At 49.4% G+C, this 10,391-nt stretch overlaps 1 protein-coding gene across 1 annotated transcript in view; it reads left to right on the top strand.

The window, feature by feature from the left end:
• LOC142591237 (uncharacterized) overlaps window positions 1–9,773 on the top strand; it is a 153,125-nt gene extending 143,352 nt beyond the window's left edge. The window contains exon 9 of the mRNA XM_075703584.1: window positions 9,485–9,773. Coding sequence (XP_075559699.1) covers window positions 9,485–9,645 — 161 coding nt within the window. The 3' untranslated portion in view covers window positions 9,646–9,773. The remainder of the gene's footprint in view (window positions 1–9,484) is intronic.
• Window positions 9,774–10,391: the final 618 nt, after the last annotated feature.

The following is a 10,391-nucleotide window of genomic DNA, read 5'->3' on the forward strand; positions in this document are numbered from 1 at the left end:
TGCTCACGCCACTGCGGATAATTGCGCAGGACATTCCCCTTCATGAGCCATATGATGCTTTCGCAATAAATGTGGGCGACATAAGTCACACAACTAGTTAGGAGGGCGCGGTTGATTCCATACCGCATGGCACAATCTGTTGCAACGGTGATACACTCGTTCCCACAGAGGGACACAAGGAATCGGTCAAGTAACTCCGGACTGACTTGAAAGATAGGCCATTCGGGATGCCCAGGGGGTGAAGCAGACAACAATGGGGAAGGGGGACCCTTTCGACGTTGCTGACGAACAGAGCTGTTATTAACGGGCACATAAAAGGAGCGACTTCTGCAGTCATACAAACGAGAAACACCGAAGTGGCCAAGCGACTATCATGTTGGGCAATGATGGTCGGTCGCCAATGTACCGGAATAATAAGTAGGATTTCTATGCTTTCAGAGAACATACCGGGCTGGTAGAAGATTCTATCTCGGATTAAAAAAAATTGCTCTGCAACACGCGGCGAGGAGCTCAAGCGTGCAATAAGCTAGGGAAAGGCGACATCACACATTTATTCATCCGCCAGATAGGTGAAATGCAAGATCTCCATTTTGCAGTCTGTAGGGTCACAGGAGTCACACTCAGGTGGATCTACTAGGTGAAAAAATAATCAGTCCTCAGATATCAGGCCGCGCTGTTTAGTGATAACTGGGAACGGTCGCATGTAAAGGTTCAGCAGCAATTTTCGATGACCCAGACAAGACCGAAATATTTAGTTTTAGAAATGAGGTAACGCTTCGCGGATTTTAAAAAAAGACACGGCTGGCGTACGCTATCACCCGGTCGTGCCTTAGTTGATGTTTTGCCGAACAGCAGCTGTCGGATATATACTGTAAAAGGATCGACATTTGGGCGAGTTGGTAATGGTTGAAGATCTTGAAGTGGCAGCGCAATATGACAAAGGCAGAAGGCAGGAACATACAGGACAGCGCTGTGCTGTATGTTCCTACCTTCTGCCTTCGTCATATTGCGCTGCCCCTTCAAGGTGTTCCACCTGTCGGATGACCGCAAGAGTCATTAAAAACCTCCATGAGCGAGGAGTCATCAAAGTTAGCCAAGCTAGCTTCGGACGCAAGCCGCGCGATCATCTTGGTGAAAGCTCAAACACGTGGTGGACGCGAAAAGAAGGGAACTTCCTCGTCTTGCGCTCGTCTTATTTTTCTTTCAAATTGCTGGTGACATAGCGGGAGATATCAACAACAAAAATGGCGGCGGTATTCGGCAGCTGACGAGCTTCTGCCGGATTCGCCAACTCAAAGCATCTTCAAACTGTCAGAAGTCTTCAGAACTGTCAGAATCTGTATCGCATTTTTTGAAATACCAGCAAATAAAAACAGCCAATACCAATTCGTACCTGGTCGCCCTTGTCTGATTCTGGAATCTTGTGATTGACCTTGAGACTTAGGAATATTAGACGCTGGATGTACGCCACGTGAAATTTCATGGACGTTTGCGCTTGAGATGCCGGTTGCTCGGGGCGCGCTGAGGACTGTCTTGCTTGTCCAAAGGGTATCAAAGGTTTTACTTGCGAAAGTCAGAGGTTCTTCGTGGCGTCCGTTTCCTATCAGGCACTGGGTGCCGCTTGAAAATTAAATATTACATTTGAGAAAATCAGCCTCGTGTTTCAACTGCTGTCAGAACTAAAGCGTTCATGCCAGTTCAAGCAGTTCTCAACGTCGATGTCGTCGGTCCTAGAAAACATACCAGGGTGACAAGGGTGAGCTAAGGTGAAGCATAGAGTGTGGTAGCCGGTGCAAAATCAGCCGGCTGAGAACTAAGCGGATCTGCTCGAATGACCTCGGGTCACGCGAATAGCCTACTTAAAAGCTCCATCTTGCCGAGGGGCTACTCCTCACCTCCAAAAATATCACCAAGGCGAACGGAGGCGTAAACCATTTTCAACTATATACAGGAACACGCAATATTGTCACAAGCTGTCATGAACCACGCCTGCCACGCAGAGAACCAGATAAAAGAAAGAGGAGAATTACGTTAGCCAAGCTGCCGCGAGACCGTTCTGCAACAACCGCGCCTGTCGACCAGATTCATCTGGTTCTGCATTAAACACCTCGTGTGTAACATATGGTGGAGCTGTGCGGGGTAACTCCAACGACCTACAACGGAGCCACCAGCACAAGAGCTACGCCGAAGCCGTCGCCTCGCCGGACTTTCGCCGTCGCGCTAAATCATGGCCACAGAGCAAAATACCCTCACCAGCAGTGCCTCGGCGAGCCCAGTCCCTATCCAGCACTACCGAGAGCCACGCACGTTCTCGGCGAAGGCAGAGGAAGATGTGGATGAGTGGCTAACCCATTACGAAAGGGTAAGCCAATACAATAAATGGAACGCTGCCAGTCAGCTTAGGAACGCTGTTTTCTTCTTGGCTGGTACGGCGTTCGTATGGTATGACAACCACGCGGACATGCTAACTACATGGACACGCTTCGTTGAGGAGATCAAAAAGTGTTTCGTTGACTCGGACGAAAAGAGGAAACGTGCGGAACTCACATTAGCCCAGAGAGCTCAGGTACCCGGCGAGACTTGCACTACCTATATCGAAGAAATTTTGAAGTTGTGCCGAACCGTCAACCCTCAAATGACAGAGGAAGATAAAGTGGGGCACGTTGTAAAAGGAATAGCGGAAGACGTGTACAACTTCCTCATTGATAAAGAGAACTTGCACACTGTATCAGAACTAATACGGCACTGCCGTACGTTCGAGGCGCTGAAGACTCGCCGAATTGCACCAAAGTTTGGACGGCTGGCCAACGTAACGACTGTAGCAACTGTTGACACGAGTCCTCCGCTCCCAGACCATTCGTCCGCCATCCGCCAGATAGTCCGCGAGGAGCTCCAGCTACATGACGAACAGGTACGTTATGTGGCGCCACGTTGCAGCTCCTCCGCTTACCGAGACACTCTTTGGGAACCCCCTTCGGCTACTTGGAGCCACTCGGTGAACGTCGCGGATCTTAACGGCTCGAGAGACGAACCACATTACATTACGACCGAACCACCACGCAATGATTCGCCCCCTCAACGTTTTGATCCACGCCCACGGAACTTTCGTCCACGAAGACTCGCCGTTACCTACGACTTCCAAAGGAAAGAGCCTCGTTACCCTGAACCTATGTCTTCGGCAGAATACTTCAATCCGCATTCTGAAGTTCGCCCTTCGCCAGTGCGTTACTGCTGCGGCATACCTGGCCATATAGCTAGGTACCGTAGCCGACGCCGAACATCAAACTACGGATCTTCAGCGCCGACTATGCGGTCTAGCGGTCGTACACTGCGCACTCTGTGGCCAGGAGACTTCACTTCAGGAAGCCACTTTCGAGAGGACCGATGCACCGCCCTGGAGACCTACTTTGGAGAAGAAAGAACCCGGAACCGCTACCGCTCCCCTGCCTCCGACCGTTCTCTGACGCCACCACCAGCCTTCCGAGCCTCGCGATCACCATCCCCTCGGCCGCGATTCACGTCACCATCGCCTCGGCGCCGTTTCGTGTCGCCCCCGCCGGGAAACTAGCCAGCGCGGCCGATGGAGGTGAGGTCGCTGGAAAATGTGTGCTGCCGACTCAACTGCCTCCAACTATTTTCATGCTAAAGAATAAGGTTCATGTACTGATTGATGGGGTCTCTACAATGGCTTTAGTCGACACGGGAGCAACTATCTCGGTCATGAGTGTGGGGTTTAAAGGCCTTCTGGGACGCAAGATTATGTTTCGTTGGGAACAGTGAACGCGTTTCCGTGGAGTCAGTGGTGAAGCATTATACCCGATTGGTGTGTGTAACCTGGATGTGTCTTTGGGTGGGAAAGTTCTTAATGCAGAGTTTACTGTTCTTCCTCGCTCCTCACATGACGTGATTCTGGGGATTGACTTTTTGAAATTGTGTGGTGCAAATGTTGACTGCTGGACGGGAGAACTCAGTGTCGACACCAGTGTTTCACCAGTGTGCTCTTTGAAGGTGAAGCTTGCCCGGAGAGTGTGTTGTGCGTGTCTGAGGATACAGCTGTGCCCGCCTTATCAGCGATGCATGTTGCCGTCGCCTGTTCATCTCCGACTCCTATCTCGTTCGATGCTGCAGTGGAACCTGTACATCAGAACTGCCTCCAGAAAAACGTGCTAGTTCCACAATGCGCGGTCTCAGTGACCAATGGATGCGCGGGGCTCTGGGCGCTAAACTGTTCCACTGAAGCTGCAGTGCTACCTCAAGGCCTAAAGATTGCCACATTTCAGGAAGACTCGCCCGTATCGGTGGCAGTACTTACAGAGCTCCCCGATGGAGGAGCAACCAGTGTCTCGAGCCCCGGGAGCTCGAAGATACTTTCCATGATTGATAAGTCACTCAGCGATCCCGAGCGTCTAGTTTTGATGGCCCTACTTACGAAACATACCTCGGTATTCGACTTTGCGCAGCACGATGGCCCGCCATCAATTCCTGCGTCCAGAACTCGTCACCGCATCAACACAGGAGCCGCCCATCCAATCCGATAAAAACCCTATCGTGCATCCCCGTCAGAACGCAACATAATCAGCGATCAGGTCCAAGAAAAGCTATGCAAAGGCGTCATTCGAGAATCATCTAGTCCTTGGGCAGCCCCCGGGATATTGGTGAAGAAGAAAGATGGTATGTGGCGGTTCTGTGTTGATTACCGTCGCCTAAACGCCGTTACTAAGAAAGATGTATATCCGCTCCCACGAATTGACGACGCCATCGACTGTCTCTTTGCGGCATCTTACTTTTCCTCAATCGATTTACGGTCAGGTTACTGGCACATTCCTATACACAAGGACGACAGAGAAAAGACAGCATTGTAACACCCGACGGACTATTCGAGTTTAATGTGATGCCTTTCGGGTTGTATAACGCACCCGCAACGTTTGAAAGGTTCATGGACACGATATTACACGGCTTAAAATGGGAAGTTTGCATGTGCTACTTAGACGACGTTGTGATCTTCGGGCGAACGTTTAGTGAGCACAACAAACGTTTGGATTTGGTCTTGAACTGCTTGGAGAAAGCGGGTCTTGTGCTCAATTAAAAAAAATGCCGTTTTGGGGAACGACAAACACTTGTGCTTGGCCATCTGGTCGCTAAAGAAGGTATCCGACCAGATCCAGAAAAGACTGCGGCCGTAGAAGCATTTAGAGTAGCCAACTCTGTCAAGCAGTTAAGAAGTTTCTTGGGCTTGTGCTCCTATTTTCGCCGATTCATTCCCCGGTTTGCTGACATGGCTCATCCCCTTACACGCCTTCTCCAAAAAGGCGTTCCCCTTGAGTGGACTGCAGATTGCGACTCATCGTTTCGCCAGCTCAAGTTCCTGTTGACATCCCAATCAATTCTTCGGCACTTTGATCCTTCATTACCAACTGAGATTCACACCGATGCCAGCGGCGTAGGCATCGGTGCTGTGCTAGTTCAGCGTGTTGGCGACAGTGAGCACCTGATCTCTTACGCTAGCCGTTCCTTGGGCCGCACCGAGCGCAACTACACAGTCATCGAACAAGAGTGTCTGGCGGTCATCTTCGCCGTGCAACGGTTTCGTTCGTATCTCTATGGGCGCCCCTTCACCGTGATAACAGATCATCATTCGCTATGCTGGCTTGTGAATCTGCGGGATCCCTCAGGACGACTAGCGCGCTGGGCCCTCTGTCTACAGGAATACGATTTCGTTATTTGCTACAAAAGTGGCCCGCGGCATGCTGACGCTGATTGTCTCTCTCGGATGCCACTTCAAACAACTGAATGTGATGCGGACAATTTTGATGAATACATCGCTTTTGTGTCCCCGGAATTTCCGGATATGGGTACTGTCATATCCGAGCAGCACAAGGACGAGAGCTTACAGCCGCTCTTCGCGGCAGCACAGGAGTCACTTGCAGGCAGTCGCTTTCGCCTACGTGATGGAGGCGCGCTGTATAAGAAGAGCTACTCGACCACCGGTGCACGCTACCTTTTAGTTGTCCCCAAGAACCTTCGCCACCGAGTATTACACGCCATGCACGATGACCCAACTTCCGGTCATCTTGGTTCCACACGTATGCTCTACCGGGCTCAAGAACGTTTTTACTGGCCTAAGATGCCGAAAGATATCCAACGGTACGTCGCCAGCTGCTCTCAATGCCAGCGCTTCAAGCGTCCGCCACAAGCGCCACATGGCCTGCTTCAACCAGTTCCCCCTTCTAGCGTCCCCTTTGAGCAAGTTGGTATAGATCTTCTGGGCCCTTTCCCGCGATCCTCCAAGGGTAATCGTTGGGTTATCGTTTGCGTAGATCACCTTACCCGCTATTGTGAGCCCGCCGCATCGCCATCGGCCACAGCTGCAGAAGTTTCTATCTTCTTGCTGGCTAACGTTATACGCCGACATGGACCTCCTCGCATAGTAATCAGCGATCTTGGGCGACAGTTTACCGCGGACCTGGTTGAAGAAACCCTTCGTCTGTGTTCGTGTAGCTTCAGCCATTCCACGCCCTACCATGCACAAACTAATGGTCTGGTCGAGCGCACAAACAGAACGCTTGCCAACATGCTGTCCATGTACGTCGATTCAGCACACAAGAATTGGGACAGTATCTTGCCTTTCATTACCTATGCCTTCAATACCGCGAGACACGAGACCACTGGTAACTCACCATTTTTTCTTCCGTATGCTCGTCCGGCGCGCTACACCCTCGACACCATATTTCCCTACTTCGCTCATGACAACGAATCAGTTGATGAGATCCTATGTCGAGCAGAAGAAGCGCGACGCCTCGCTAGGCTACGCACCCTAGCATCCCAGGACCGGTCCAAGATACGCTATGACGGGCGTCACCGCCACGTTTACTTCGATCCTGGTGACCTTGTATGGCTCTGGACGCCGTTGCGGAAGCGTGGCTTGTGCCAGAAGTTTCTCGCCCACTACGTCGGCCCTTACGTTATTCTGGAGCGCCTCAGCGAAGTAAACTACCGCATTGCGCGTCTCTCGAGCAGTGGACGACGCTCGGCCAAGGCTGAAGTGACACACGTCGCGCGTCTGAGGCGTTACAATCCACGAGATGACTGACTCGCCCGGCGGGCTTCGTCTGCCAGCGGGGAAATGTCACAAGCTGTCATGAACCATGCCTGCCGCGCAGACAACCAGATAAAAGAAAAAGGAGAACGACGTTAGCCAAGCTGCCGCGAGACCGCTCTGCAACAACCGCGCCTGTCAACCAGATTCATCTGGTTCTGCATTAAACACCTCGTATGTAACAATATGACCAATCCACCTATATTACCGGGCGCGCCTTCATTGTTGCTGTGGGCACGGCTGACTACTTGTCCTGTAAGAAGATCAGGGCACAATTTTTTTGTGTTTTTTTTATCAGCCTATACCAATCCAGTGAAAAGAAGTAGCTGTCGCCAGCAACCGACGACATCCACTCAATTTATTTTCGTCTAAGCAGAAAACCATCACATTCCTCGTTTCTACGTTCAGAGATATTTTTGTGTTGTGTTGGGTTTAATGGCGCGTAAGCAACTCAGGCTATCATGTGCCAAACGCAAGGTCAAATTTCTTTTCAAAACGCTGGGTCACCTCAGCGACGATCCTTGTCTGGACAAGGACTCCGAGGATCTCAACAAACTAAAGATCTCAGTCTTCTCATATATGAGCAGGTGGGTGATGTGAAACCAAATATGAAGTTGTGGATAGGCTCGTTTGTAGTTCTTCAATGATACCTCAGGTTGTGCAAATAGCATACTTCAGAGCTCTGTATTGCCAGGGGGCTACTCCTCACCTCCAAAAATATCACCAAGGCGAATGGAGGCGCAAACAATTTTCAACTATTTACAGGAACACGCAATATGACCAATCCACCTAAGATACCAGGCGCGCCTTCATCGTTGTTGTGGGCACGGCTGACTATTTGTCCTGTGAGAAGGTCAGCGCACGATTTTTTTTTGTTTTTTGATATCAACTCATACCAATCCAGTGAAAAGAAGTAGCTGTCGCCAACAACCGACGATATCCACTCAATTTATTTTCGTCTAAGCAGAAAGGCTTTACACTCCTCGTTTCGACGTTCAGAGCTATTGTTGTGCTGTGTTGTGTTGGCTTTAATGGTGCATAGGCAATAAGCAACTCACGCTATTATGCGCCATACGCATGCTAGGTTTCAGAGATATTGAACTCAGAAGAACAATCCAGCCATGACGCAATGATGATTATTTGTGCTAAATAGACTGGAAGGTCAGGACGTAAAAGTCCTCATAGCTCGCCAGCCAAGAGTCAATTCGGTATCATACTCAATAAAATTACTAATCGCGCACTATTGTAATAATGAATGAAAGTGTTGAAATATTTATCTAAAGGAGAACTGCAATAACTTTTCAATTGGGCATTATATCCTCTAAATGCATGGGATACACCACAAAAGTAATGTTGGGAAATTCTCAGTTGGTAATTCTTTATATTCTTATCAGCAGCCTTCAAACCGTGCCTAAGCTAAGGGCGTGAGCCCCTAGTGGTGAGAGGTAGTGATGCGTATATGGCGAAATTCATTTGGCTTAACCCAAGACGTGCCGTGCCTCTCTATAGCGGCCACGTGGAAGTAGACGAAAGAACGCCTTTCTGACTGCGCCATAAACACTGTGAGCAGGAACCGCATGCTGTGTTTGGATGCAATCCCGACGAGGCAGCAAGGTGCAGATGTAGTGGCGAATTAGGCAAGAATCCGACGCCGTCAGAGAGAAACATGCGACTTTTTTCTCGCAGTTTGTGTGAAGCCTTAGCTGCTGCTCATCCGTTACTTCCGATTGAGGTAGCTTCTTGCTCGGTCTCTCGGTCTGAAGTAACTAAAGTGCTTTAGTTTCTTCGTGTTCCTTGTCTGCAAGTGGACGTAGAACGCATCGAGACTGAGGTTTTTGAACGTAGATAGCCATATACACAAAACTGGCTACACGCGGAGAATTCTTCACATCAAAAGAACATCGCGGGCGTGCGACGGCACGGGCACAGCCCAAGAAGCAGGCAGGAGTAGATTAAGTCTAGGGCTATGGAAAGCGCATGCGCTGTTTGCTTATACAAGGGAACGGTCGAAGCAAGGAAATCACACAACATGGGCGCTGGTTCTCTACGCTACAATTCGTACGCCCCTTGCAGCGAGTGTAAAAGGCGGCATTTTTCTCTTCAGTTTGGGTATGCAAATATTATTTTTACGAGCGTTTTGTCACACACACATTTGTATTCCAACCATAAAATTATCACTGGGATACGGTATAGCAAAATATGTGAAAGTAGGACTTTCACTTTGTGAATATTTTGTTCCAGTAGGCCGTTAGGTGAAATTACGTTCAACCAAAATATTGGACACTACCCGCAATTGTGTAGTGCCGCTCCCGAAAGAGAAGTCTTGTTAATTACGTTAAAATATGTTTGTGCCGAGTTTGTATGAAACCTTTACTTTCGTGTTTTCAGGTTACACTTTATGCTTGTACTTCGTGGGAGCAAGTCATATCAAGAAGAATCATACGCTGTGTGAGCATGCACACAAAACGAAGTGCAAGGTTGCTGCTGGACTCAAGTATTCTTGGCGGAAACATTGCAACCTGCAAAATATACCAAAGCAACGCAAGTAGCCCTACTTTCCTGCGGATGTGCGCTTCAATATATTCAACATTTGAATCCTTCTCCGCGTTAACAAGCGCAAATAAATACCTTACTTGTTTTTCCATAGCTGGCTGTAGCGCCTAAGTTAGTCACAATAGCGTGTTTCTTTCATGGTGTTTTGTTTTGCTGCAAAGTGAACTTATGACGAGGGAAGTTGTGATGAATACATACCCGTTTTTATATATTGTGTGAGCATTATATTACCCCTTCATCTTCTTCATCTGTATATATTCATCATCGTGGCCAGCGTTATCGTCTTCAGTGCGTGACCTGCGCAATAAACCGATGGCTCATCAACTTCCATCGTGCGCCGGCGGCCATATCGCGTTCCTTCCGCTGACCGACAGATCATCAATACCCACGTTGCCGACATGCTGAAACGTAGAATAATCCCCCCATCTTCAAGCCCTTGGTCATCACCTGTCGTTTTGGTGGGTAAGAAAGACGGCTCAGTGCGATTTTGCGTAGACTACCGTGCCTTGAACAATATAACCCTCAAAGATGTATATCCACTGCCCCAAATCCATGATGCGTTAGGTTCATTACAAGGCACGGAGTATTTCTCCCGCCTTGATTTACGCTCCGGATACTGACGGATACCCATGCGAGAAGCAGACAAGGAGAAAACCGCCTTGCCACACCCGATGGACTTTAAGAATTCAACGTAATGCCTTTCGGCCTATGTAATGCTGCCGCCACATTTGAGCGGATGATT

This window comes from Dermacentor variabilis, chromosome 8 (assembly GCF_050947875.1).
Source record: "Dermacentor variabilis isolate Ectoservices chromosome 8, ASM5094787v1, whole genome shotgun sequence".
Lineage (NCBI taxonomy): Eukaryota > Metazoa > Arthropoda > Arachnida > Ixodida > Ixodidae > Dermacentor > Dermacentor variabilis.